Raw genomic sequence first — 15889 nt, 5'->3', positions numbered from 1 at the left:
ATGGGCAAATCTTCCAGCTGAATCATCAATACAAAGAACAACATTTTAGGAAAATATCTCTCTTTATTATGGAAAAAAGGTAAAAACTTCATGTTTTGTTCATTTACAGCTACTCTGAGTGTCTGAAGCCCAGGAGTAACTACCATGCCATGTTTTGCCACTCAGTTAAAAAGTTAAATCAATAATAAGTTTTGAAAATTCTACCTCAGTTATACCCGGTGGAGTTTTGGACCATTAATAACATTGGAGGAGAGTTTTAATTAGTTTTGTCTCCATCGTGGACATCCTGGACTTCCAGGTCACGAGGAGGGGGGGCGGGGGACATTTGCACTAGCGATGTTACCAGAACAGATACTTATGGTGCCTTCCAGGATCTTTCTATGTCAAAATGATGAAAACAAAACTTTTGGTTTTTCTTTTAGTAGATACCAAGTTAGAAAATGCCTACTCTATCTAACAAAGAAAACAACAAGAAGAAGACGGCAAAGAACATGCACCTGCCAACACAGCCCTGCTCCAACCCATCAGTAACAAAGGCAGGACTTTCTTATTGATGCTATCATGGTTTTCAGACAAGGGAGGAAATACTTTCAATTCAGTGACACACAAAAAAGACAGCGCCTAAAGAATTTAAGGTGGGTGAATTTAAACTCAAAATCACACAGCATTCAAAACAATATCCTTCTAGGGTTATCCTAAAATATACTTTACTATTTTGTTTGACACAGCTGTGGTGAAATCAGCTTCGCTCAATCAGCTACGCTAATGTTGTGTTAGCTTAAGCTAGCATAATGCAACTAATGTTATACCTTACAGTAACTCCAGCAGGCTACTCAGCAACCAACGTCACTTATATAAAATATTTTATGTTTTAACAACAACAACCTGCCATCTCTCTGTTAGTGACTTAAAACAAACTTTTGCACGGGATAATCATTTCGTTTTGTTAGCTTTGGTATCTTATTCTTGGATTCCATAGTCATGGTATTAGACCACCAGTTTAGCTCACTGGGTGGAGTAGGTGGCACATATATTGAGGCAGTTTACTGTGCATCTTCCCTCTGATCTTGCTCTCAGTTTTCCTTTCTTCTCTAGGCTAAAAATATATATTAAAAACATTTGCAAAAGAGTTGTAAAGAAATGTAGTTAGCTTGTTTGAACTTGGCTGAGCTCCCCTTCAAGAGGATCTTCTCAGATACAGTGGCTTGCAAAAGTATTCGGCCCCCTTGAACCTTTCGACATTTTGTCACATTACAGCCACAAACATGAATCAATTTTATTGGAATTCCACGTGAAAGACCAATACAAAGTGGTGTACACGTGAGAAGTGGAACGAAAATCATACATGATTCCAAACATTTTTTACAAATAAATAACTGCAAAGTGTGGTGCACATAATTATTCAGCCCCCTGAGTCAATACTTTATAGAACCACCTTTTGCTGCAATTACAGCTGCCAGTCTTTTAGGGTATGTCTCTACCAGCTTTGCACATCTAGAAACTGAAATCTTTGCCCATTCTTCTTTGCAAAACAGCTCCAGCTCAGTCAGATTAGATGGACAGCGTTTGTGAACAGCAGTTGTCAGATCTTGCCACAGATTCTCCATTGGATTTAGATCTGGACTTTGACTGGGCCATTCTAACACATGGATATGTTTTGTTTTAAACCACTCCATTGTTGCCCTGGCTTTATGTTTAGGGTCGTTGTCCTGCTGGAAGGTGAACCTCAGCCCCAGTCTCAAGTCTTTTGCAGTCTCCAAGAGGTTTTCTTCCAAGATTGCCCTGTATTTGGCTCCATCCATCTTCCCATCAACTCTGACCAGCTTCCCTGTCCCTGCTGAAGAGAAGCACCCCCAGAGCATGATGCTGCCACCACCATATTTGACAGTGGGGATGGTGTGTTCAGAGTGATGTGCAGTGTTAGTTTTCTGCCACACATAGCGTTTTGCATTTTGGCCAAAAAGTTCCATTTTGGTCTCATCTGACCAGAGCGCCTTCTTCCACATGTTTGCTGTGTCCCCCACATGGCTTGTGGCAAACTGCAAACGGGACTTCTTATGGTTTTCTGTTAACAATGGCTTTCTTCTTGCCACTCTTCCATAAAGGCCAACTTTGTGCAGTGCACGACTAATAGTTGTCCTATGGACAGATTCCCCCACCTGAGCTGTAGATCTCTGCAGCTCGTCCAGAGTCACCATGGGCCTCTTGGCTGCATTTCTGATCAGCGCTCTCCTTGTTCGGCCTGTGAGTTTAGGTGGACGGCCTTGTCTTGGTAGGTTTATAGTTGTGCCATACTCCTTCCATTTCTGAATGATCGCTTGAACAGTGCTCCGTGGGGTGTTCAAGGCTTGGGAAATCTTTTTGTAGCCTAAGCCTGCTTTAAATTTCTCAATAACTTCATCCCTGACCTGTCTGGTGTGTTCTTTGGACTTCATGGTGTTGTTGCTCCCAATATTCTCTTAGACAACCTCTGAGGCCGTCACAGAGCAGCTGTATTTGTACTGACATTTAGGGATGGGTATTGTTTAGGTTTTATCCGATACCGGTGCCAAATCGGTACTTTTGAAACGGTGCCGGTGCTTAAACGGTGCTCGAACCGGTGCTTAAAGAATGGAGAACACAAACTTCGTCCAAAAACCTCTCATGTTTTTATTTTTAGCAGTCTCTTTTTTTCTGCAAAATGATAAGAACCGTAACAACATATAAACATCATCTGTGCAAAGATTTATGTTTTTAAAGTAAAACAGTGAAAAATTACAGCACTGTCAATACATGAATATCCAGACGTTGTACAAAAATGTCCAATTCTGGCACACAATTGGACACCTTGCCAGTTGATCTTTTTAGGTATTTGAGAGCAGACATTAATTAATTTTATTAACATGCGTAAAAATGCTTTTTTTTTAAAATACGTTTTTGAAGAATTAACCATACATTTACATGGTAATGGGCCTTTTCTGCCATGGAGCGCTTAATTGGCCTCTGGCCCTTTAAACTCTGAGGAGCTGTAACTTTGGTTTCTTTTGGTCAATTTGCATGATTGACACCTCTTTTTAATTGTTTGAGCCAATAGAGTCACAGTAACGATGCCACGTTCACGTTACTTCAACCAATCAGACGTTCCAAGGCCAAAACCCACGTGGGCCCAAATTTACTGCATGTGACGTCTGTCTAGTCACGTGTCTATAGGTGAGTCTAAAATGGAGGTTGTTGACGGAAAACGACTCTGATGCGGCTAGGTAGGCGTGGTAACTGCTGATAATCACATGGCTACCGGCTACCGGCGAAAATAACGGAGGAAATCTGGACGGTAAGCCAATTTCTGTCTTAGCGCATTTGCGCTGCTGTGTGTTTTTGTGGTCTTCTTTTGCGGCTCATTCAGTGAATTTTGGTCAGAGTGTGGTGAAACTTGGTGTTTGGAATTGGTGATAGCTCTGGAAGATAACCAGCTTTTCTTTAGCCGGTTACATGAAGTCTGGAGAATTTCTGGTTCGCCTTGTTTGTTTAGCGGACTTGTGCGCATTTACATAACTGCTCGTTTAATCATGGCTTGTTTTCGTTGAGTTTGGTGGTTGTAGAAATGGTTTATATGACATTTTAGCTGAGATTTAAAGGTTTCTGTGGATACCACACATGTCTGGACTTATATTTCTCACCCCGTGTTATAACCGATTAAACGTGATCTCCTCCTTTTTGCTCGCGGTACCAGGGGCGTGGGGCCTAAAGCACTTGTTGCAGGCTGATGAGTTTGCATCTTTTGCTGTGAAGTACAGCCAGACTTTTGACCGCTTCACCTTGGGCATTTTTAATCTGTAGCTCTGCTCTAAAAGAACGTACGTACCTGGGCCCGCCTACTATCCTTGTAAAGGTAAAATGATTGGCTAGAATCCAAAGTGTATGACATCTCAAGAAAAAAAAAGCACCGAAATAAAGCACCGAAATGTGCGCTGCTTTTCGGTCTGGTTACTACCGTTTATGTCAGAACCGGTGCCATAATGGCACCGGATACCGGTACCCATCCCTACTGACATTAGATTACACACAGGTGCACTCTATTTAGTCATTAGCACTCATCAGGCAATGTCTATGGGCAACTGACTGCACTCAGCCCAAAGGGGGCTGAATAATTACACACACCCCACTTTGCAGTTATTTATTTGTAAAAAATGTTTGGAATCATGTATGATTTTTGTTCCACTTCTCACGTGTACACCACTTTATATTGGTCTTTCACGTGGAATTCCAATAAAATTGATTCATGTTTGTGGCTGTAATGTGACAAAATGTGGAAAGGTTCAAGGGGGCCGAATACTTTTGCAAGCCACTGTAAATCTAGACCACCTTCAGAGCTGTGGTTATTTTTAGAAGGCTCTGTGGTTGTCTCATTATGAGCACTTCCTCTGTGTCCCTGTGATTTCAACAAGCTCCTAAAACATGCGCAGATCTTAGCTCACCACTCACCCTGCTCATCGGATTTACTTCACTGGGACCTTTTCTTCTTTTCTTAAAAAATCAAACTGAAGGATCACAGTTATTTATGCATTATTATTATTATTACTATTTATCTCCTCATATACAAGGTCTTGAATAACCAGGCCCCATTTTATCTGACCTCACAGCATCATATTTCCCCAATAAAGCATTTTGTTCCCAGACTGTAGGCTTACTTGTGGTTTCTAGGGTTATTAAAAGTAGAATTGGAGGCAGAGCCTTCAGCTTTCAGGCTCCCAGTTTGGATTCAGGAGATAGACACGCTCTCTAATTATAAGATCAGGGTTGAAACTTTCCTTTTTGATAAAGCACATAGTTTGGGTTGGATCAGGTGATCCTGAATTCTCCCTTAGTTATACTGCAATAGGCGTAGGCTGCTGGGGGCTTCCCATGATGCACGGAGTGTTTCTTCATCACTCAACTCTTTTCAGTCACTGCCGGTTTTATTCATCATTACTGTATTTAATCATTAGTTAGTAATCTCTGGCTCTCTTCCAGTGTGCCTTCTGTCCTGTCTTCTTCCGTGCTTGTTTATAGGGAGTCATCTGATCATTGGGGTTCTCTCTGTATTACTGCTGGGTCTTTAACTTACAATATAAATCACTTTGCATCCAATATCACGGCAAAGTCCCAAATCTCTTTCACAGGACAGACCGCGCCAAAGTACAACAGAGGAGATTCAGCACATACTACAAAGGCACAAGTGCTGACACCTGTAGCTTATGATCAAACCTCTTACCATCACAACAAAAGGATGCAAGAATGCATAATTGGAATTATTTGCAAAAACAGATTTGCAAAAATGTGTGAAAGAAACAGCATTCAACACATTTGTCAAGCCTCGATTAAATTTATTTGCAAAAAATAAAAGATAGCAAACTGTTCAGGTTTATTGGCTAATAATCTCCCTCACATCGGCACAGAAGACACCTGGGGCCAGAAGTTTTACTAAATGGGGCAAACCAGCATGTGGGCGCAATCCCCAAATAGCGCTCATAGGTGTGTGTACAAACATTGTGCTGTTGTCTAAACACAGGCGCAGTGAGTTTATTTCAATATCAAGTGCAAAAACATGAAAAAAAACATCCTTTATTTGGCATTAAAATTTCCATAAATAACAGTAAATTGTTCCAAACATTAATAAATCAGTCTGCTTAAGTTTAAATATCAAATTTAGTATTCAATTTAAAAACCCCAACAAAAGTGGCTGAAAATAAACCAAAGCATGAGCGCATCATGTACCTTTCTCTCTTTGTATTATTCGTCCTAATTTTCCCCCTTTTAAGTATTGATCCTCTCTCATTCTGTCTGAGCACCATTCCTTTCAATCCTTTTTAGTTATCTCTCATTAAGACTGCACTTTACGTGCCTCTTCTGCACCTGAGACCCAGCGAGACGATACACACAAAGACTCTACAGCTTTTATGAGTTCACGTCTTATTGCTCTTCACACACACAATCCTGCTGATGCACAGATGCACCAACGTGTAGTCACTCATTCATCAAACCACTGAACCATGGGATGTTTGGTTAGCTTCCTGCCTAACACATTTATCTGGAAGGACTCTGTGGTTATACTGGAGCACTGTTGCCTCCAGCCCCCCCCCCCCCCCCCCCCCCTCCCCCCCCTTCCCCACCAACACTGCCCTCCCTGGTGCACACTGCCTTCACACAGATGAATAATGCATTTAGCACTGCCTGTAATTGACCTCTCGCATTAGCATAAAGAATTTGTCTGAATGCAGAAAAAGCGGACTTGACACAGTTGTAGAAATAACAAAACTCTGAGTGTCTGTCAGTGTCAACAAAGAGCAGGAGAAGCCCTCGGCTCTTGAAACTGCTGCAGCCGCTTATTTCATAACACAAGTGAGGTTACGAAACACTCCAGTCCCAGTTGGATGTACGACGCTCTCCTCTCCTGTCTGCACTCACATATTTTCATACGTACATATTCTGCATGCTGCACGAATACTAAATGATTCAGATATGTTCAGTGTCTTCAGTTTTTCTCTATTTTTGTCACACAAACATAAACACACAGTAACCATACACACTAGCACAGCCAGGCTGGTACTGGCTGCTGGTAGTCATACACTATGTTGTGACAGCTCTGCAGATTTGTTGACGATACAGTAATTATAATGTTTGATATCAGAAAAACATGATGGGAAGTGTCTACAATTTTAGAACACAATCAGGTAGGAAGATGACTTTATATTTATTAATGCAGTGATAATGTCATCATATACTGCTGGTTTATTCATAATCTTCTTCATTAGGAATACCATCGCTTTATGGGTCACTACAGCAGATCATCCATCTCCACTTCACCGCATCCCTATCCCTCATCTGTCACTGCAACCCTCTGCATGTCCTCCTTCGCTACATCTATGAGTCACTTCTCTCACCTGCATACTTTCATCCTAAAACTCCATCCACACTTTTCTCTTCCTTTATCTTCAGCCAACACTACAACAATTTCCACCTGCACCCTGCTGGCCCCCGATCGATCTGGTTGGGAAATCTCATTCTGGTTGATCTCCATGTTTCCTGACGCAACCCTCCCCATTTGATCCCCGGCTGCCAAAATGCTTCCTTGGGCAAGATACTGAAGCCCCTGATGCGTTCATGAGTGTAAATGCATCTGAATGTTACGTAGAAAGCACTTAAACATTAAAAAAGTGCTTGTTTGAATTTGTGTAAATGGCGGAATAAGATATGCTGTCTAAAGCAGCACTCAGATAGAGTAGAAAAGCGCTGTATAAGTAGGTTTATCATTTCAAAATTACATCTTCTCCATCTGCATATTGTTTTTCTTTACATTTCCAAAGCCAGAATCAGATTTTGCCTAACCCGAGTGCTTAAAAATTTGTAAAAACAATCCTGAGGGTGGGCAATTTATTTTCCCAAAGGGGCCATATGAGAAACTGGTACTGTTGTGGAGAGCGTCACCGACAAGTTTATGAAGTGATCAAACTAATATCAAGCAGAACTGAGTTCAGCTTCTTGGTCGGCCCTCCACAACAGTCCCAGGGCCTCATGTAGACCCCTGGGAAAATTAATTACCCACCCCTGATTTTTTTTTTCACCTCCATACCTGCAACACTGTGTAATAAGACTTTTCTTGCAGGTGTGTAACCCCCTTGCTGGCGAAATGTTTCCACAGACACACACATAAACACCTGCTAATGTGCTGAAAACCACCTTTGTGGAGAAACTGCTGTACTGCAGGTTTGTTTCAAGGACCACATTTTCCGCGATGCGTCAGACACACACACTAACATGCTAACATAGTGTCATATTTTAATTCTGCCAACTTATTCATCAATAAATAAACTTATTGGGGGGGGGGGGGGGGGGGGGCAATTTAGTCTCTAATCACTTTATTTTGTTGCATACATTTGCCAACTTGTGATACATGTCCATGAATAATGTTAGATTTATAGTTAAAAATGAGCAAATATGAATGACACAAAATAACCAAACATCAAACTTTATACTGTAGCTGCTGGACTAAAACAGAGTCGATGCATGTGTCAGGGTCATGCGTAGAAGTGTAAACATATATCGCTTAAATGTTTTCCCTTCTTCACGTGATGGACGACGAAAGAAGCCGTCTTGTGCACACTCCCCTTTTAATGTTATAGCGACATCCATTATTCAGCAAGAGCAGGTGGGAGGGGTGGGGTAAGAGGTAGCAGGGGTAGGGCTGTGTGGAGGGTGGGTGTGGGGCAATCAAGGGTGACGATTTGTGTGTGTGTGTGTGTGTGTTGGAGATGAGGATGATTGAAAAAAGAGAGACAACCCCCAACCCTTTTCACATTTTCAGCTTACTCTTGTCCCATGAATGGAAAATTGCAGGCAGTTGCTGAGATGCAGGAGTGGAGGAAGACAAAGACCGAGAAAGGGTATAAAGACCCCATGACCCACCAACCCCCCTCCTGACTTCCTCTCTATACACTCCACAGTTCAGATGGGTGGCTCGTGTCAATACGGCATGTTACTGATGAAAGCATCAAAGACTAAAGCACACACAATTATGTATTTAGTTCATGTGAGCACAGAAGAGAGGGGTATTTCTTCTCTAAACAAAATGTCTAGATCCAGGTTCTGTGACAGGAAACACATTTTCAAGCCTTTTTGCAGAGTGCACGATGGGATCCTGGTCGTGATTACGAACACGATCAATGCATGACAGGATAGATGGATGGATGATCAGTCCCATCTGAAAACATACCGCTCAGCCACAACAACATCGCTCACTTTATATAGTGTTGGTCTCTATCATTAAAAACAAAACAAACAAAAAAATACAGCCCATCAGAGCACGGACACGGGTCTGCTGTAGGGTGTAACACCGGGATGTGGGTTGCGTTTTGGGTCTGGAGAGTTGCGAGGAGGGGTCTCTGTGCATCAGTCTTTGTTTCGGCCGATTCCACAGATGGACATCTAGCCTGGGATGTTGAGAGTTTGAGGCTTGCTCTGCGTCTTGCACTCTCAGAGGTGCTGGCTGAGACTGCTACCATCAGTGAGTATCACTGCCATGAGGTGGGGTGAGCACTTGATCATGTTTAGATGGTTGGTGTGACCCAAAAGAACATTGTATTGTAACAAGATGAAGGTTATTATTGTTGTGGTTGATCAATGTATACTGTGTGTGTAATAAAACTGAGGTGAAAACATCAGCTGGTATTTATCAGTGATGTGATGGATGTAGGCAGAAAGTCAGGGGATCACCAAAAGCAAGGGAGAGGATCACAAATGTCATGAATCTAGAATTTGTCGGGACATTAAACTAAAGATAAAAGCGACACAGTCACCTGCAGAGCAACTCATCTCACATGGCATCTCCAGTCATGCTTTTTTCCATCTGACATTAAGAGGACTAGACAAAAAAAATACATATAGTATCCAACATGTGTCTAAAAAGCATAAGGCATATGATTTTATAACAAAACACCCACGCTCCTCTATTATTCACAGTCTATGAGCAAAACATTAACTCCAGGCACAGAAAGAAAAACGATGATAATAACATGTAATGTAGCACTTGAGACACAGTCGACAGTGAAAACTGGGAAGAAAAAAAACCCCACACCACTCTTGATTGCTCATGGCAACAGCTAAACACAGAAAAATGCACAGCACTCATTGATCAAACTGAGAGAACGAGGCTTTGTTACAGGGAGCCAAAAACCAGTGTTGGCTCATTCAGCTAAAAAAGCTCCCACTCCTGCACCCACTCACATATCAACTGGGTTTATTCTGTCTGGGATGAAAGCTATCTGTAAACAAAATCAGTGTGGCTGTCATGCAGGGGATCAGTTCACAGAGGAGTGACAGTAGACAGGAGAGAGATGAGAGTTGGAAGAGGTCTCAGGTGAGACGGAGAGGGAAACTGAAGCTCTTCCTTCATGAATGAAGACAGCTGGCACTGGGACAAAGATGCAAACATGCATAGCCACAACTTGTTTCTTGTTTTGTTCCACCAACAGCTTAAAACTCAAAGATATTCAATTGAAATAAAATTCTTAATCGTCAATAAGAATTTAAAATTTTTACAAATCAATTATCGATTAAGTGTCCTCACTGTTCTTTTTAAAATAACGTTATCATAAAAAATCATCATGAATTTAAAAAATTTGCAGCTAAGAGTTTGCAAAAGTTCACCTTCACAAAGCAGGAAATTCAAATAGGAAATGTTAAATGTTTTTATTCCGAACGTGATTAAAGGAATTAATCGATTATCAGTTAATTTATATTTTTAATACATTCTAATATGTTCCCTAAAAAATCATTTCATTTCTGTCGAGGGATTAAAAAAAGACAGCGTGATGCTCGGTCGTACTGATCTCAGTCTCTTACTATTATTGGGTGTAACAGATCTGAAACAGCTGCACATGATTCCAACTGTGTCATGTTTACTTCCTGTTTTTGACCGTTGTTCCTTCAAACTGCGAACCACCTGTTCGTGTCATTATTGCGTTTTTCTCTTTTCACTTATTTCGTTACCTTTATAAAACTGCCTGTATAGAGAAGGATAGCAGTCTGCATTAAACGGTGCAAACATACATGCATACATGTATGCGTGCACCCATAACCGGCCAACATGTCACTCAGGGAGCTGCAGGCTATCCTCTAAACCTGGGAATTCCTCTGATGTAACATTTTACTTAGCAAGAGAGTGACTTCCGCTGTGATGAGTAGGCAGCTTCACTGTATGCGCATGCCAAGTTCACAAGCTTTTGGGATAAATGAGACAAACATGGACTGTAAAAGTGGCAGACCGGAGCCAAAGCAAAACAAGAACGGAGAAAGGTTTAGAGAGGATGACACTAAAATGTGAAAGCTGTGGAAACAGAAGAAGAGCTGGAGAGAGAGAGAGGAGCTTACTTTCCATCAGCACAGCTGTGATCAATATTAGTGTCTGACAGGGCTGTGCTCGAGCCTTTACTGTAAATCACTTCCTATTATGATGGAACCTCTATATCACAAACACACACACACACACACTGTATGCATTTATCCACAGAGCAGCCGCTGTGGTACAGTTATGTGCATTCCCTAAAACAGGTAATAAACAGCACTGCAGCACCACAGTGACCTACTTCACTTAAACACTGAAGTCATCACTAGTTTAATGTGCAACATGCGCTCGGGGGGATTCATGCTAAACAATAACAAGAGGCACTGAGAAATACAAGTTTGACACCTGAAGCAGTTATTTCAACAAGCAAGCTCACACTACAGTCTTTTCCTGGAAAATAAAGGGAACCTTTGCTTTCACAAGATGCATCCATGTGTCCAGGTTTTTTGGGGGTTTTTTTGCCTCTCCAACTTAGGGATGTGCTGGAACTGGACCAACAAAGAGAGAACATCCACACCCAATTAAGAATCGCTAATTAACCTAAACCTGTCTTTGGACTGTGAGCGGAGCGCCCAGTAGAAACCCAAACAGGCAAAGTGACATACAAGCACAGACACACAGACAAACAAAGCCAGACAGACAGATTTAATAATGAAATACTCACTGATTCAGTTCCACATCCAAAATGAACTTCCGACCAAAAGCGTCAACTTGAAAGCTCGCTTGGGACACATGGTTCACCTAAAAAAGACAGAGAAGAGAAGCTGCATACTGTTTCTAAAGTCCCCGTTATCACATGCATGGTCCAGTTCAGTATCATAGACATGGATAAGTCTCATCTACACTGATGGACGGCTGCATTGTGTGTTTATAGCACCGATCAGCTGCAGGAATGAAGTAAGCCAAGTCATCAGAGTCTGCATACACACATAACCCTAACTGGTCACAGCAAATGCCTGCACCTCCCTGCGCATGGTTCTGCCGGAGGTTTCTTCCTGCTAAAATTGAGTTTTTCCTTCCCTCTGTCACCAAGTGGCTGCTCACTGGGATCAGTTGTTTAATGGTGGGGGTTCTATTATTGAAGGGTCTTTACCTTACAATATAAAGCACCTTAAGGCAAATGTTGCTGTGATTTCATGCTATATAAATACAGCTGAACAATAAAATTGAATTGAAGTGAATTAAGCTTACCATCAAAAAGAAAAAAAATCCTAACCCTACACCGACTCATTTAATGTTCCTTCACCAGTCATTGCTTCATCTCTAAGTGCATGAACTCTGTTTGATTGATGTGGCTGGAGGAGGGTCTGATTCATTCCAAGTCTTGGACACATATTGTATGGGGTGTGCCCCCTGGGTCAATAATAACTCCCCACAGTAATTCCTTTAGGTCCAGTAAAGCCCCAGTGGAGACCTTAAGCATGGCTTACCATCTCCCTGAGGCTTGGGCTACCTGCTTTACAGACTGGACACTACATGACAACAAAGGAGAAAATGCGCATGTGTGTGTGTGTGTGTGTGCGTGTAGGCTGTCATTTCAGGAAGTGCCCCTGTGCTCACCCAAGGATAGCCTGACGTCCCCAGTGATCACAGACTCTATTGTCTGCAGGAGCGTGCCTGTGCCGGTCAATGCATATATGAGCAGTTAAGAGGTTGTGTGGGTGTGTGCAAGAGCATGTGCAAATGGCAATTCCACACTTTGATGAAATCTAATCTGGTAGATTGTATCCACGAGGGTAGGAGGTACCAGTAATTGTGGTTAATGAAAGCACATCCCAGCCTGACTTAGCAGGACCAGTATGAGGAGACCACTGGTGACTCCTCTCGCATTGATTTCTGAGTCATGGCGAGCCTGATTTTCCACTCGTGATTGTTCAAGAATGACTGTAAGCCTATCATTGCTCTGCAGAGAGGCAGGCAGGAAAACATGCAAACCGACACAGTTAGACTGATTTCACTGGAAGTGTTTGCTTTTTCACCAAAACAACAAGAGCACCTCGCTGAACTCCCCACAGCTCATTCAGTGCTGTTTGTGTCTGCGACTTAAAAATAGGCGATGCAAGAGAAGCCTATAAATAACTCCATGTGTGTCGCACATTTTCAGAACTATCTGACAGATTTGTTTTTAGGCTGTTGATCTAAAAACAGCCAATAACTGATCAAACATTGCGCAAGTGACATCACGAGCATCAGCTCTCTGGAGATTAAAAGACTCGGAGCACAAATCAAATCTCCTCACCCTCCCATCCTCGATCATCTGCATTTGCAATGTACATTTTATGACTTTGATGCTTTAACTTGCTGCCTGTACGCAAGCTCTTTTATGACTATGAGTTGGCACAATATGATATCAGAGTAAAATAAACGCATCTCCTGGGCTGTAAACTCCAGAGAAGGAGAGTGACTCAGGAAATAATGAGGGTTTAGATCAAAATATGACATATTTTGAGCAAAATCTCTTGTAGAAAACTGCTGTGCTGCTCTGCAGAAACGCTACCTTTGAAATTCAGTTCACAGCAAGCCTGTGCCACAAACCTGCCGTGAGACTAGAATGAGCTTCAAAAGGAAAACATTAAAATGATATCTGATGGCAGATGGTTCAACTTAGCTTGTTTACCCAATGGGCTGCAGCTCAGGCTGAGGTGTGAGAGAGACAAAGGGTTAACACCTCCCTGCCTGATGCCATCTGTAGCCCTCTCCACTCGCTGAGCCCTGAGTAGGCTAGCCTTACTCAAGCCTAAGCCATACAAATTAAAAACACTTAACATGTTTGTACAATGCTAACTGACTCATTCCTTGAAAGGAACCCAGCAGACTGAACTGACTCAGTGAACACAGCTACACTGATTATGACTATTACCGCACTGTACTAGTCATGGTAGGCAGGCAAAGCCAAATGCCTCCAGGCTTTTCCGCAGCTGGTAGTTTTCAATAACAGCTCTCTGAATAATTTTCAAACATTAATAATTTTATGGGTGATCATGTCCAAAGTGTAATCCAACCATACTCTTTATTACCTGTAAGTCTACAGTGTATTTCTTGATTCTTGGTGCTAACATCCAAAAACAGGGGCTGCTGCACGCAATCATATTACATAGCTGCAGATGCATTTAAATATTTATGTCTTTATTTAAGTAATTTGCCATTTTAGAGACCAGTCCTCTTTCAGAACTGTAGAGTAAATATTAAAATATTCACCTAGCCATACCCAAAAGATCAGCTAACATCAGCAACATATATCAATTTTTCATAACTATGAATAAACAACAGCTCCATTTTAAAAAATAATGAGTCCTTAAAGTAGTTATTATCACAGTATTATTATACAAAATACTGAACCGCCCATTTTAATTGCTGACAATAGAGCTTAATGCCCTCTAGTGGACAAAAGAAACAACCCAACCCTATTTCTAAATGACCCTAAAGACAGACCAGAGCGCTTCCAAGACTAACTCAACAGTCGCCCAGCTCGCAGAACATGCTGACACTGGTATACATGTGACAAGCCAAAGTTTGCTGATCATAGGCTCAATAAGAAAGCTTCTGGTCATTCGTTTTCATGTGCAAGGTGAAAAATGCTGCCTAGTGGGACATTAGGCAGCGTTTTTGAGGTGGTAGGTGAGACAGCTGCTGAGACAACAACCCAGCTGGACGGACGAGATGCAAGCTAAAATATTAATTATCCGGTTTGACCAGGTGACATATAGTCGATCATTTTGAGTGGGGATAAATGAACTCAGAGGTCCTATCACTAATCTTAGTATTTTAAAGCATTTTATGGGTGTAGGTTGGGGTGGGGTTTTTTCTTCTTTTGCTTATGACCCATATAGCACCTCCAGGCTGTGTAATTAGTGTGACCTGCTCCTGTCAAAATGTTGTCAGCGTCCTTTTCTGTATCCCTGCTTGCTAAATAATGATTCCCCCCCCCCACTCCCCCCCCCGTGAGGACTGGTAGGGAGGGGTTGAATGGATAAAATAGAAAACTGTAAACACAGAGGCATCTTTCCACAATCGCACACTCCACCCTCACAACACGAAAGCACCTTGTGTACCTGCGTGGAGTCGGAGCTGGCGCTGGCTTTAATCCTGGTGCTGAGCTCGTCCTGTGTGATCTGGCTGTGGTTGTGCCTGCTGTAGAGCAGGCGGAGAGGCACCGTGTCCTCCTTCCCGACAAACCTGCCCGCATCACGAAGAGATTTCAAGCTCGACAAGGCGTCTCCTGCACAGAGAGACAGATAGAGAGAGAAAGGGGAAAATACCGACTTCATTACGCGCCCCGTTCCTCCGCGCGGAGATCAGCAGTGATAGAAACGCGCGGATCACAAACAGTTATGATTAAAATGTCGATGGTTTTCATTTCCTTTTCACACAGTGGAACAGCTGTGGGTTGCGTGCATGTTTTTAAATGCAGGAAGCAGACGAGGCGTTGATTAACAAATAAACACAGGCCCTTTGATAGTAATTTAACGCTTTGGCTGCGCAATAACAATTCATGCATCATCCAAAATAGCATCAGTTACCATCTCCGGCGTTAGAGCTGCTCTGGTGACCGACGTGCATCAATTCACAGACGCACAAAAGGGAAATCCACCATCGCGGGCGCATCATCAGCACCATCTCCTCCGTCTCTTTCTGTGTGGCTGGAAATTATAAACAATGCGGTATTCCAGGAGAGGACTCTCGGGGTCCTGCCTTCGCTAAGGGAGCCTGAAGCCGGGGCTGGTCGTCTGGTTAGTGCAGTGTCGCTGATGGGGGGCCATCGGGGGTGCTTAGGAGTCTGAACGCCGAGCGCGTTTGAGCGCACCGAAACCCCGCGGATCAGCAGCGCGGAGAATGCTGGAGGCGAGATAGAGAGAGAGAAACAGAGAGGGAGGGAGGATGGGAGGGAGATCTAGGGACACCTCCTTAAAACACATCAGTGTTCGGCGGCTCACTGCAGAGACGCCTAATGCATAAATATGAGCGGAGGTTGGATGAGGAGAAAATGTGGGCTCGGCCTTCCGCCGACTGGACCTATCTGGGACGACATAA

At 42.6% G+C, this 15889-nt stretch overlaps 1 protein-coding gene across 2 annotated transcripts in view; it reads right to left on the bottom strand.

Moving 5' to 3' along the window:
- The window catches only part of adam22 (ADAM metallopeptidase domain 22), a 72886-nt gene extending 57201 nt beyond the window's left edge, over positions 1 to 15685 (bottom strand). For both annotated transcript variants that reach the window (XM_063486504.1, XM_063486505.1), the window contains exons 1-3: positions 15379 to 15685; positions 14911 to 15077; positions 11523 to 11599 (exon numbers count right to left, since the gene is read on the bottom strand). In XM_063486504.1, the coding sequence (XP_063342574.1) occupies positions 11523 to 11599; positions 14911 to 15077; positions 15379 to 15475 (341 nt within the window). In that variant the 5' untranslated portion in view covers positions 15476 to 15685. The remainder of the gene's footprint in view (positions 1 to 11522; positions 11600 to 14910; positions 15078 to 15378) is intronic.
- Positions 15686 to 15889: the final 204 nt, after the last annotated feature.

Source organism: Pelmatolapia mariae, linkage group LG10_11 (assembly GCF_036321145.2).
Source record: "Pelmatolapia mariae isolate MD_Pm_ZW linkage group LG10_11, Pm_UMD_F_2, whole genome shotgun sequence".
In the NCBI taxonomy this organism is placed as follows: domain Eukaryota; kingdom Metazoa; phylum Chordata; class Actinopteri; order Cichliformes; family Cichlidae; genus Pelmatolapia; species Pelmatolapia mariae.
Note: the sequence above shows the minus strand (reverse complement) of the source record. Positions and strands in the feature narration are given on the sequence as shown.